Genomic DNA, 14,215 nt, shown 5'->3' with positions numbered 1-14,215 from the left:
ATTTGTGGATTTAATAGTGATATGATTATAGTTTGCTATATTAAAACATATGCTTCAGCAGTGGTATATTGCCCTGAACACTCGAATGCTGTGTACAATTTTTCCAACTCTAAGACTGGTTGTGTTTCACACCTGCTCCATGAATACTTGTTAATTTCACAGCCACAGAAAGTTTTGATTTTATGATTGAGAGCAAAGCATTGCTGTGCACCACTCACATCACAGTTGCACCTCTAGCCTCTGAGAATAACAGTCAGTCAAAAGGGAATCTGGGGCAAAGAGGCCTGAAAGGGAGACATATAGCATAAAACGTAGATAGCCAAAGAAAGTGGAGATTCTGCCAAAAGCGATGAAGACAAGACGACAGGGCTCTGTGTGGGATTTCACTTTGGATTTTGGCCCTGCAGGGATATGAGGAAGCACAACTGACAGGACTTGCGTGGAGAAGTCGGCTCTATTCAATATAACTAAGTAAAGGATGCCCCAAGTCGTCACTGATGCACCAGCATAAATCCTCCAAGGTACAATATTGCCTTAGTAAAGTTAGCTTTACCTCTCTGGTTGTAGAGAGCTAAAACACAACGTAATGTACAAGATCTTGCTCCTTGTTTGCCACTGAACACATTCAGGATGATAGAAAGAATCTTCAGAGGTAGAATAGATACTGTAAATTCAGGTTTAAAGGATAACTATCTAACCACTGTGCTCCAAATGCAGAACAGGACAGACGTAGCAAATGTGAAAGCAGTCCCTACAGCAATGTAAAAACAGCGAACAGACACCATGACAACTTTAGTTGAGATTTATTTCACATTTTTTGCTACATTCCTCTTAACTCAAATCTAGGGAGCGTAGGTGGGTCAGTCGTCTTAGAAATACTTTATATTCAACTTCATATCAATATGTGCTACAAGTAAAAGTGATCTTGGAGTGGGTAGTACAATAAGCTTTTAATCTGTTCAGTCATGTCTGAGGCAACAAATTTGCTTGAAAAAGATTCAATGTAAAAAACACAAACACATATACAATGAAAAACTTTACAGGTCATCACTCAGAGGAATATTATGATCCAATTAAATAATTCCCAAGGTAGCACATGGGGGTTAGTAGTTCATACTCCCCAATGAGGCAAATGGTGTGACATAATAATTTACTAAATTATTTTCTTTACTGCTTATAGAATGGTCTTTGATGTAAAATTTTTGATGATACTAATGTCAACTATATTTTATGGCGTAATCCAATAAAAGAACTTCCATTAAGGTAAAAAAAACAACAAAAAAAAACAACACTTCATTTGTATCACAATATTCAACATCATGTTAATTGTAAAAAAAAAAAAAAAAAAAAAAAAAAAAGATGCTTTGTTGAAACTAATTGTTTATGACAACTGAGACATTCTGTACTGTATGCAACACATTTGTGACCTTTTTACAGCGAGGGATAAAAACAGACGTAGCCAATTGGCCAGTGAGACAACAAAATCAAGTCACTGGTGACAAGCTATGCAACATACTACATAAGCGATAAAAGCCTTTTTAATTTATATGGGTATAATAGAAATCATATTCAACCTAATGTAGGCTCCAAGTTTTAAAACAAACTTTGTTTGGGGATCCAGCATATATAAATCCTTTTTAAATTGGTTTATGGGGGCTAGACAATCACAAATGTCCTTGCAATCTCAAACTTATCAAATGTCTTGTATCTTCTTATGGCAAAAATCTCCTGTTGCACCTCTTTTTTATTCTCTAGATGGTTCTCAAGTTTAAGAAAACAAAACATCAACAAGGAAACGAAGAAAAACAGAGTCCACAGAGCTCTGCAGCATAGAGCGTTTGGCTGCCGCAGAAAAGTCTAGCACCTCCTGCTGCTCGGGAGGATTCTAGTCCAGCTGCTCCTGCTTTATCCTGTTTGAATTGGGTCCTCGCTGACCTGTCCTCCTCAGTTCCCTCCTCAGGACGTACTCGCTGAATTGGGATGAGTCCACGCCTCCACCGCAGGAGCCGGCAATCTCGAAGCCACGTTGTTGGAGACGCTCTAGAACCTAAAAAACAGATGGAACGTAAAGAAGGAGGGAGCTTTCAGTAGCAATACAGGACATCGCTTATAGAAGGAAAAAGCATCATTAGCACCCATTATAAGCAGTCCGATACAGATAGCGCTTACTCATCTATCTTTGATGGCCAGTGTCAACCTTGTAATCCAGATGCCAGATAAATCATTTGTGGAGGTCTACAATTCATCGTAAACTATGGTGCTAAAACATTAATGTAACCTCTAACCTTTTGTTCATTACTGCGAAACTGGAAAGCATAGAATAATCTGACACTCCTTCACTTATATGCTGCAGAGTTAGTGCTAAGTCTAGCATTGGAAACAGCTTTGGGAGTAAGCTGCAGCGACATACGGCCTGTGACGGGAATTTGGATGAGACTTCCACAAAACCAAGAGCCTCTCATTTTGCCTCATGCCTCATTTTCATTGTTTTCTGGTGTATATGTGTGTTTTTCTGTGTGTGTGTGTGTGTGTGTGTGTAGCTGTTCCTGATCTCGCAGCCTTGCAGACATCTACAGACGTGTCCGGGGGGGCTGTAGGATCACATTCCATCGAAGAGGCCCCAGGGAGCAGTGAGGCTTTCTCTCTGCCACTTGGCTCAGTGTGGGCTGCTCAGCAAAACCCCCTCTCCCCATTTCTCCCCCAGCCCCAGGCCCAAGCCTCCGCCAAAACTACAAAGGTCCCCCTACTGCTGGCAGCTCTCTATGCCCCCCTTCTTTCTCTCAAAACCCCCGCCCTGCCTCCATTAGCCGCAGATACAGCATCCACCGCCGGCGTGCTTTAATAACCAAACAGGATTATGGGCCCTGCCTGGGGACAACCTGCCAGGGAGCATGCTCACTCTCTTGCTCGCTCTCCACGACTCACACACTTCAGAGACGGGTTTGTTTGTGTGTGTTTTGGGAAGGAGATGGAGATTTGACTTCCTCAGATGGAGACACAGTCCAAATCATTGTGAAATCTTTTTAAATATGCCTCTCCTCCATCTTTTATTGATGCATATCTGAGGATTTTACCATCAATGAATTAGTGAAATATCAATATATAATTAGAGAAATACAATATTGCCAAATACATGCTGAATATAAAAGATGAATTTAACACATTTTTCTGAATATAGAAGCTTTGATTTTACAGTCCTGCTTTAAGTCTTACAAGTACGGTTTGGCCTAGAACCCAAAGGATAGAATAATATTAAATCCTTTCTATACAGTGTCAAGAGCACACTGGCCTTCAGTCCTTCAAAGGAACTTGGATAATGAAAGACTTCAAGTTATAGTTTCGCTCCTCTGCAAATCACAACTTTCCCAACAACTTAAAAATGTTATGGAAAGACTAGTTTTCTAACTTCATTGCTGTACCACAATCCTGCAGAAAAAATACTGGTATTCCTCCACTTATGCATCTGGATTCACGTGGATCTGTGTAACTCTGTCTTTGAACTATTTGGTAAGAAATCTTACTGAAAATGTGTCCCACTGATTTGTTTCTCGGATGTTCCCTAACAAAAATATATGGAGTTGCTTGGCTTGATTTTGATTTTAAATTGAGCATTGATCCAGCAACCCCCTCAGACACTCAGGGGCATCGTCTCATCTTATGTCTACTTATGTGTTTCACAGCATCCTGAATTGCCTACTTCCTCTTGCTGTCAGCCAGTTTCCCCCCACCCGAGTGTGCACATTCATGTGACTCTCCACCATGATTTAAGACGCCCAATATTCCTTCACTTGATGGGATGAAGTCAACAATGAGCCAATTTACTGTCCAATTTTAGCAGGTTGGCAACGATGTCCGCTTAAGATTGAAAGTTTAAAACACCCAAAATGACATAAGGATTTACTTGTAACTGTTTTTCAATGAACACAGGAGGCAATATTGGGAAAGATGCGAGGACCGTATTATGAGTGTTGCAAAGGGATACATAAGAAATAACTACTGTAGCTGACTATTCACCGGCTCCAGAGCAAAAGTCAAAATCATTATTCCAGTCAGATCACAGAAAAGTAAAGATGGTGGTAGACTTGCGTAATGATGGCTTACTAAACTGATGCTTTGATGAACTCATCAAAGAACTTATTTTTCTGCAAGGCTGTTCTTGTGATTCGATTAGATTAAAAAAGATAAGATTTTGCAATCAGACATAAGTACAATTTGAAAAGTCTACAGTCTAACAGCAGATGAAAAGAAGCTGAATGAACAGATCATCACCTCAGCTCCTTGGGCTTATAATTCAATGGAAAAAATACAGAAAAAAAACACTCCTCTATCCAAACTTTCAGTGTTTATACTTATTGAGGAATAAACCACCCAGTATAAATGACCATACACCCACAGCAGCCAAAATCTCTGATTACCTGGACAGAGTTGAGGTGGCAGTACCCATTGAGCGGGAAGCGGATGACGTGCGTGGAGTCATGGTTCCATCCGGCATTGACAGAGTTACACATGACATCACCAATCTCCGGAAACACGTCTTCGATCAGAGCCTTGTCGCCGCTGAGCGTGATCCTCTCGCCCAGGTCGGGCGCAACACGCACCACCAAGCACTCGCAGGGACGTGACACCCGGCCCAGCTCCTGGTCCTGACGCCAGCGCTCCAGCTCCGCAAGCATGGGCTGCAGCTGGAAGTACCGCGCCTCCTCATACAGCAGACTGTAGTCCTGAAAGAGGGGAAAGAAATTGTATTAAATATGTTGCTTGATATTGTGGTTCTGTTTATGTTCATTTTTACTGCACCAGGTCAGCTAGTAACAAATCTCATCAGTACCGAATGTTTTTAAGGAGCAGGTTTGGGGCTTCTTGGTGGCTTAGAGGTTATCTCTACTCTATTTCCTGCCAGCTCTATACTGTCTCCTGTCTACTAGCTCTAATAAGTCAAAAATGCTCCGCGAACAAGCTGTATAAAATTTCAAAACTACGTTCATAATATTATGCAGGGCTTTGAGATAAACAGTGGAAACCCAATACTTTCCAACATAAATTAAGGTTGTATCAATTAATATTTAGTAAATATATAATGATGAATATTTAGAATGATTTTGTTGACAGAAAAAGACCACAAACTCTTTCAAACGTTCCAACAATAACATATTTACATGTATTGTTAAAAGATACATCCCCTGGTTGTCAAGGTAGACTGCACTGAACTGGAGGCTGCTAGCTAAACGCAGTATGAAGCACATGTTGCTATGCCACAGAACAAAATAACCAAAAACAGGCTCAACTTAATCAGTTTAAGGTTGTGATTTTCTTTCTAATGTGCATCCAAACCCAAAAAAAGACACAACTGAGAAGTTCGAAACCACCGTTCTACATGAACGAGCAATAAACCCAGGCCAAGACACTATTCAGCAAAAATTACAAAAGATACCGAGTGGAGGAGATGTGGTGCGACATGTAACACAGGGCTGCGTGGGGCAGAGGAGGAGATCCTTTACCCGCAGGACTGCAGAGCCTAAAATCGCACCACATTTAAGTTTTCTCATGCTCCTCTCATAAATCTACCCAATGTGAATGTGGCCTCAGCTTGAACTTGAGCCTGTCTTTTGTCTTTGCTTATTTTAGCTGACATACTTTCCACTGATTGAGTCACACTGCGGACAGTCCATCAGATAATGTGGTTATTTGTTTTCTCCCAGGGCAAGCAAAGTAATTACTGACTAAATGACACATAAGAGTAAAAAAGAAGGAATGCTAATGTGTCACATACAGTGAGACTCGCCATGGATGGAGAAGTGGCACGAGAACATACAGCCATGGCGAAATTTAGCACATGCAATGCGGTCATGGGCGCCACAGATTCAAGCTTATCGCTTCCCTTACATATCTCAAAAGAATCTTTGGCTGCTACTAGCTGGAGGGGAACAAACTGCATCCCATGATGAATAAATGCATCAGGGTTGAGCTTTGTTTGGAAGAGCCCTGATATTTTGTCTCCAGCATGGAAACCTTTTTTTCAGCAATTCAAGGAAGACCAGTGACCAAAGGCATCCAATGGCCTTAGCATTCATTGTGCGCGCTAAGTTGTAGGATTGCTGACTGGCTGATGGGAATTCACAGTTTCTAGGATGGACATCCACTCACTTTGAAGTCATCTGGGATGAGGAGCTTGGACGTCCTGAGGAAGTTGAGGATGTAGCGGAACATGTGTCCATCCCTGTCAATGAAGTAGTGCTGCTTCAGGCTGTCCAGGACTATAGGCTCTGTGCCATCAAAGAGACGGCCAATTCTACCCACAGAGGCGGGAGGGGTGGCAGGTTAGACAGAGAGGGAGGGGAGGGAGAGGGACAACATGTCAACATTAACAAAAGTTCATAGCATGATTCTATTTAAAACATCATCTCTACAGTGCTGCTCTGGAGATCATTACTGCACCTTATGTGGTGGGAGAGAAAGGATGTAAAAAAGAAAAAAAAACAAAGAAAGAGAATCAAAAATGACACAGTGAAGCAAGAGCATGTGCAAAGGATTGTGACTCACTCAGTTTTCTCAAGCTCTGAAATGTTTTTCACACCTTAGCACAGACTTGCACAGATTACCAAGATCGCATCAGCCGGAAAAGGAAGAAGGATAGAAAGAAAGACAGAAGGAAAAATAAAGACAGACAGAAAGAAATGAAAAAAATTATAAACAGAGGTGGTCTGGAGAGGTCAGGGCCAGCTGGTTGTTTGTTGCCCTAGGCAGGGTGCCAGTCACCCTCAGGCCCGGGCTCGGAGCGACAGTGCGGCCTCCCAGCCTCCAGATGGCCCCATGCCCTTTGGCCCTTTACTGCTGCTGTGACATCTGTCAGAATAACCAAGTTGCTTTTGTCTGAGCGCTGCATCCTGCACTTGAAAGCTCCTACAAATTGTTTACCACTCAAAATAACTGTAGGCTTCATACTTGACAAGGAGACATTTTGTGATAGTACCTTGATAAATCCTAAAGCGACTGATGAAGGAAGATATGTGGAGCAAATGTTTGATTAAAAAAGCTCAGCATTTGTACCATTTGTGAGTGCATCCATGGGATATTTTTGTGATTTGAAGAGATGTGACATTTGACTGTTTAATGTCACAGGATGACATTAAACATAAAACAGGATGGCATTACAACAGTGATACTGACAAACACGTCTGACTCGAACAGAATGAACTCCCCACAACAACGCAGAACCTTTTCACAATTTCATTTCCTGTTCCACGCAAAAACACTCAAACTTTCACTCGTGGCCAAAAAAAAAAAAACCCCACAAACTTTATCTCCATAACACACTTAAAATACACAATCAAGGTAGAGCAGACTCACCGGGACTCTGGGAATTTTGTTAAGGTGGCCAAACTGCTGGTGTACATGTGTCCGCCCACATCGATGTGCACAGGGGCGTTGGACTTGGTGAGCTGTGCAGGTGTGGGGATGCCCTGGTTACTCAAGGGAGACACTGGTGACCGTGTGATCATGGGCCTGGACATGCTGGAGCGATTATCCTGTTTCAGACAAGACAAGGGAGAAAACACAATGACACGTGGAGGTGAGATTGACAAGAAGATGCATCGAATTCTGTTTTCCTGCTGCAAATCAAAGATGAAAAAAAGACACTCTTACTACAACCATGCAGGAGTTTATGAATACGGTTGTGAATATTTAGATTTAGAAAATACATTTTTTTTTAAATCAGACACAAAAATCTAAATATCTCTGCCGTGTAACACACTCCACAGTGTAGGAGTGTAAGGGAAGATTTTTCTGTGCAAGTTAGAGCAGCCTGACCTTGACCTGAATGTTGCCACAAAGCACATGCATCCACTCCTGTGGGCCATAATCTCCAAAACCAAATTAATTTGGAGCATCAATCTCACAGTCTTGGAAATGAGCAATAATGACTCTTGATTTGAATACTGTAATAGGATTTGGAGAAACTGTCTCCTGTTAACCTACAAACACCATTAGCAAGACAATTTCTTTTCAGCTCTCAGAAGAAAATGACTTTACCCCCCAAAAGTTTCAGAGCACTGAGTGAGGATGGGAGGGAAGAAAATAGTGTCTGGGAGATCGCATTTAATGAAGATGACTGGATTTGCTGGGGAAAAAAAGAGATTAACAGTAAATGAAAGTAGGAAACAAGGAAACAAGAGGAGTGTGCGTGCGAGACATTGAAATATACGTGACAATTAAGTGCGCACTCTACATTTAAGGACAGCAGCAAGACAATCTATTCACACACTGCATTCAATAAAAGCTATTCACTTCGCTCCTCCAGCTGAAGTGACAGGTCGACCCCAGTGTTTCTGTGTTTTTTTTTTCTTTCTTTCTTTCTTTCTTTCTTTCTTTCCTTCTTATTTCCCATTCAATATCGGACTTTACGCGTTTACCTGCGCCGGCATCACTGTGGTTGGAGAAGAAGTCACCGAATGGTCATTTTGCTTGAGAGACGCTGCGGGAACAGGCTCTCCTCTGACTGCGAACATCAGTGAGGGCTCCCTGCACTCCGCCGCTCGGATCGGGAGCCGTTTGAGGGAAGCGTGCACGGACTCATCCGCAGAACTGATTGGACGCGGTCGCTTTCTCGCTTTCTGATGCGTTAAGTCCATGATATCCGTTTCGTCCATTACCGCGCTGACTTTTTCCTTTTTTTTTTTTTTTCTTCTTTTTTTTTTTTCTAAAGGTTAACAGATGTGACGAGGTTGGCTCTTCTTTCTGTCTTTTTTTTCTTCCTCCAACACACCTGCAAAAATGTGGAGAGGGGGCTTATAGCGAACACACCGGGGGAAGAGCGGCGCCGTGGCTGTCACACGGAGCAGCGTCTTTGCAATGGCTGGGAGAAGTCAAAGCCCCCGACAACATTAGCATTGTAGCGCCTGCGGCTTTTTTTGGGCTGTCGCTGTGTCAGTGGCAGGTATGTGTGTCGCATTTTCAGAATAAAACAAACGCTGCCCGATCAAATGTGATCGTCTTGTTTTGTCCGAGTCGGATCAACGTGCACATCTGGACCTTCCACAGCTGGCCTTTGCCCCCCCTTCTTTCTTTTTTTTTGGGGGGGGGAGCAGTGTCACACTCCTCCTGATGTTGCTGCCCCATTGTTCAGCAGCTCAAACCCTCCTTCAACACAACAGTCCCACAAAGTCACAAAGTTCAGTCAGTGACAAAACCAACAAGGTGGCTATAACCCAATCCAGTACCAGGACAAAAAATGCCCCTTATACCCTCCACACACACACACACACACACACACACACACACACACACACACACACACACACACACACACACACACACGATCATAAGCCACCTGACTGATCACCATCTTTCCATTCACACAAAAACATCACATCTAAAGTAGCACCTCACATCCCTCCAAAACATCTGTCCCTCAAGAGAGGACAGACACTTCCTGATCAGTTCCTCATTGGCTTTATGCTTCACAAAGGTCAGAGTTGCTGTATAATAACTGATGACCACATCAGCACAGCAACACCACCACCGCCACCACCACCACCACCACACTAACCCTAATGACATCAGGGAGTGTAAAAAACAGACCACAACATGTCCAATAGCTGTTAAAAGTACTGCCACAGCACTCTCCTGGGCTGTTTTTCATAGAAAATGCAAGGAATCCACAATTTTTAATAACATTCAGATTAAAATTAATTAGTTCAACCACTGGCCTTAAAACATCCACATTCCCGCTTCTCATTGGCAGTGTGAGTTTCACACCTAGATACCCAATTAGCAATTAAGCTTGCCTTTGAGTGTAGGCCTCCAATGCGGTGTGTGATCCTGGTCTGATTTGCATGCCGCTTGTGCACGCGCTGATAAGCGCAGGCAGCAGCCATACATAGTTTTAAAATTCAACTCCAGAATCCCTCGCAGAAGGCAAAGGGGCCTGCAGGGCAAAAGAGAGAGAAATCACATGGCTGCTCTTCAAAAGGGGACCTGTGTAAGGCAGCCGGCAAAGTGCGTGGGATCACACTCAGAATGCAGGTAATTTGTTCCCTGACTAATTTGTGGAGATGGTGGTGTGTGTGTGCGTATGTGAGTGTGTGTGTGAGTGTGTGTGTATGTGAGTGAGTGAGTGAGTGTGAGAGCGAGTGTGTGCCTGTGGAGAGTAAGTTCTGAAAACAGCTTGGTGGAATTGGATTTCCTCAAAGCCTTGTCATCGCAAAGGTGGATTGAGTGTAAAATCTGTAAGGCATTATGGAAAATTGCAGGGGAGAGAGAAGAGAGAGTGAAAGAGAACGGTTGGTTGGGTGGTTGGGTGGGTGGGAGGTGGTGGTGGGGGGGTGGGGGGGTGTATCGCAGGTTGTGGGATTGGGCTCTTATATCACAAAATCATTCGGAGTTGGTGGGAGTAAAGGAGACATGTTGTGGTCCGTTTCTTGGAGTAATGTCCGCTGCCTTTTACACTTCCTACCTCAAGGACAGTTCAAAGGTCGCGGCATTATCAGAACCCATCAGTAAGCATGTGAATGTGGGACCGATCACTGATGCTCATCACATGTGCGACTGCAGATCCTCTGCACCAACTCTTTTTTTCCTACCTGTTGCCATTTTGAATTTGGCACAGAGCTACAAAACGTCTCCTGTGCGACTGTGTGTGTGCGTGGAACGTGTTCCCAAAGTTTCCAGTCTTTGTGAAACAACTCGAAATGTATGTGTTTACGGCTTTTGCTCCCTCACTCGTCTTGTGTAATCTTGTTGAACCACAGTATGCACAAACAAATCTAAAACAGACACAGTGCATCAAAGCATTGAGTACATGGTTTGCTCCAGTTACTCCTGTTGTTTTCCACCAGTGACAGGCCTGTTATGCAAAAGGATCATTTTCTTCCTCTATATTTTAAGAAACAAACACTATAACTCTTGCTCAGTGTGCAGGCTATTACCCATTCATGCATTCAGAAAACCTGGGAAGCTAGTATCTGTCTGCCACTGCAATAATCAAAGGGCCTGTTGGGATCAGCATATACAACAAACTAGCTTTCAATTTTCCATCCCACAATGCAGCACTTCAGTGTTTCGACATATCGCACAAGACACAATTAGCATTTCAGATCAGAGCATTAACATTCAGTTTGAGGCAGGCAGACTGGTATTTACATAATCTGGATGGGTTGTCTCTGCTTTGGTGCCCACGGCCATTTGTTTCAAATGTCCACACACAGACAACTACAGACTTTGGGCTAACTTCAGTCACTGCAAAAAAAAAAAACAGGTAGAGAGACTGTCATAACAAAGAGGCATGGGCAAATATTATAGGCTGGTGGTCTGGTCAGGTGTGTGTATCTTTGCATCTCAGAACTGGATGTTAGTCATTATAAGGTGACTAATCACAACTACAAAGCAATACTTTTCAATAGTTTGCTAATATAATTGTTTAAACTTCCAGTTAAACTCGTGTTCTCTCCTCTCCCTCTGTCACGACATGTTGACATGCAGTTAAGTCCTGAATTTTGGCAATAATGGTGTTATTTTACGTGTTTAAAAATGCATGGATTTCAGAGATATGTGTAAGGTTGTTTGTGGTTTGCATCGTGTCATACTCGCAGCTTAAAGCTAGCAGATTGCTCAGTAACAGCAGTCGCTCTGTAAGTTTTTGGGGGTGACAAATGCATAAATGTGTGGAGTATAAAAAACACTTAGGCCTATTAAGTGAAAGGATGGAGAGGTTGCCTGGAAGAGGAGGGGGAAAAAGTTACCGGTGTAAATAAACTATGCTGACCTGCTCCTTAAAGTGAAAATATAACACTGGTATAAAACACATTATATATTTGGAAAGTAAGTACATTTAAGTGAAATAATCATTTGCACTGTTTTTGAGAATCCATAGAATCAACAATGCTTCAGAACTTTGTCACTCTGTTAACAATGAATAAAAGGCAATCTGAACTTCATCAGTACTCCAGTAACCTATTTATCAAACACAAGCACATAATTATTCCCTGAGTTTTACCACAAGTAGGGCTACTATGGCTCTTTGTGGAGTTTTTGTAGCAGTGACATCACAGATAAGGAAGTGTGATGAGCACTGTGTTGCTGCAGGCTGTTGGAGACGGTGGTGCATGTTCACTGGCACAGACTGAACTGTCCCAGGGCACAGGAGTGGCAGAGCCATAATATGAAATATAATAACAGCATTTCCGCCCAAGGAGTTCTAATACAGTCAAGCACCACTAACTTTAAAAGCTGATGGTGTATTCTGACAAATGTAATGTAGACGAACTGATTTGCCTTATAAATATTTGTCTTCTACCAAGATCAGTCTGTTTGTTAAATGTAATTTTAATGGGAAACAGATGCAGCAGCTACAGATGCTGTACATACAGTAAAGTGGTGTGGATTTGTCATTACAGCGCCATCAAGTGATCGGTCCTGACAAGCCCAACATCTCAGTCTCACTCTGTTTATTCATGCGTCCTCTGAAACCGGTGAAACCGACCACAGGCTTTCCTCACAGGTGACCTGAAGTTAGAGGATTTTATTTGGTGATCTGACATGAAATAAACGTCATCTGAAATCTCATCCTCCCTGTAGTGCAGTGAGAAATGTTTTAAGTGACCAAATGCACAATGTATGTTATTTTGTTTATACATTTTTAAAAGTCTAAACTTTATGAAGAGAAGTAGGTGTTTATTTACGCAATGCACGGCCCCATAGGCGGAATAATAGGTCCAGATTATTACTTAGTAAACTATATTTGCCGATTCGCATCCGGACCTTGGAGTTGATTACGCACGGCGCGGTCAGAGAGCCAAGAGAGGGAAAAGAGAGGACACAATTCGCTCCTATTTGTGTCTTCGTTTACATAAATATGATTCTCTTAACACGACCACGGCTCCTATTAAAAGGCTGCTTCACAGATTCTGCATTGACGTGTGTAAAAGGTACATCCTGTCTTACAGAATAAGAAAAAAAAAGCCTGCGGCAAAATTACTCCACAATGGCGTCTTTCATTAGACGATCTGGGGCAGCCAGGAAGCAGAACTGTTTCATGACAAAACTGACTTCGAAAAAGGAAAAAAAAAAAAAATCATCGTGGAAAAGACAAAAACACGGGTTTGAGTAAGTTATGAACAAGTTATACAGCAACAGCGACACGGAGACGGTGATGTTGTTCGGAGCTGAAACGCGCCAGGAGCGAATTCACACGGTGGATAAGTAAGAGTGTTTGCTCGACAAGATCGCAGTCTAATCCGCTGCTCGTTTAGACGAGATGTACCACAGCCTTGTATATTGTAGTAACGCGCATACATTTGTACAGTTACTAAGGAACAATAGCCAGGAAGTGGTTAAATATTTTTTAAGAACTGTACCGCTCGAATCGCTTGGCACATGCGTAAAAGCTGCTGCGCCTCAATGTCCCAGTCCATCCAGCCTCGGAAATAATAGCAAACCAAATAAATCTCCGCTTACCTGATACATAGAGCGGCACAAAAGTATCTTTTTGTGCACCTTTTCCCTCCGATTTGGCCCACGATCTGCTTCTCTTCCTACACCAGTGAGAAATGCAATAGCTTGGCTAAGGTAGACAGAACAAAATACAGAGAATACTTGCTCCAGGGCTCCGAAACCCCTCAAGGCAAAGATCAGGATACAATTAGCTCATGTCTCTGCCCCAGTCTAAACCAATCTGCAGAATAAAACTGCGAGCAAAGGGATCACAGCAGCAGAGCCTCAGTCTTTGTTGAGTTTATGTTTTTATAAAATCAAATAAAGAAATCTTTTTTTTTTCTGCATTTACAACACCCTCACTCCTCCTGCCTCCAACTTGCCTATTGCCTCCCTCTCGCAGAGAAGCTGATTTTAATCGTTATGATTAGTTTTGATGTAACGTTCCCCGGGGCGATTTCTACAAATGGATGGAGTGTTTCTTTGCCAGGGAGGAAAAGCAGCAGATGATGATAATTATATAGATTGTTGGTGGAGCTTTTTTTTTTCTCCCCCCTTCTACCTCTCAAACATCTAACCTATCTAAGTCTGTTTCTTTAACACATGTCATACACTCTGCATGTGCATTAGGCAACTTGTTGATGAGCCTGGAATCAACTTATTAAATTAATGGAATGTGGTTAATGAAATTCTCACTCTGTAGTCTCTCCTTTGTAATCTTTTCAGTCTCTTTTCCTCCCTTTGGACAACCTCCAAATGACGTAGTTGTATAAATAAGCACTTGCAG

General features: G+C 42.5%; 1 protein-coding gene across 2 annotated transcripts; it reads right to left on the bottom strand.

Moving 5' to 3' along the window:
- Nucleotides 1–786: 786 nt before the first annotated feature.
- Nucleotides 787–13,794, bottom strand: LOC130179531 (BTB/POZ domain-containing protein KCTD1). 2 transcript variants are annotated; one of them, XM_056392567.1, is made up of 5 exons: nucleotides 13,453–13,794; nucleotides 7,348–7,526; nucleotides 6,145–6,289; nucleotides 4,416–4,721; nucleotides 787–2,047 (listed from the first exon to the last, which is right to left on the bottom strand). In XM_056392567.1, the coding sequence occupies exons 1-5, from the start codon at nucleotides 13,459–13,461 to the stop codon at nucleotides 1,886–1,888; spliced, it is 801 nt and encodes a 266-aa protein (XP_056248542.1). In that variant the 5' UTR covers nucleotides 13,462–13,794; the 3' UTR covers nucleotides 787–1,885. The 2 variants fall into 2 exon arrangements, with proteins under 2 accessions (XP_056248542.1, XP_056248541.1); XM_056392566.1 differs by lacking the exon at nucleotides 13,453–13,794 and adding an exon at nucleotides 8,412–9,256.
- Between the last annotated feature and the right edge of the window lie 421 nt (nucleotides 13,795–14,215).

Source organism: Seriola aureovittata, chromosome 12, assembly GCF_021018895.1.
Source record: "Seriola aureovittata isolate HTS-2021-v1 ecotype China chromosome 12, ASM2101889v1, whole genome shotgun sequence".
Classification (NCBI taxonomy): domain Eukaryota; kingdom Metazoa; phylum Chordata; class Actinopteri; order Carangiformes; family Carangidae; genus Seriola; species Seriola aureovittata.
Note: the sequence above shows the minus strand (reverse complement) of the source record. Positions and strands in the feature narration are given on the sequence as shown.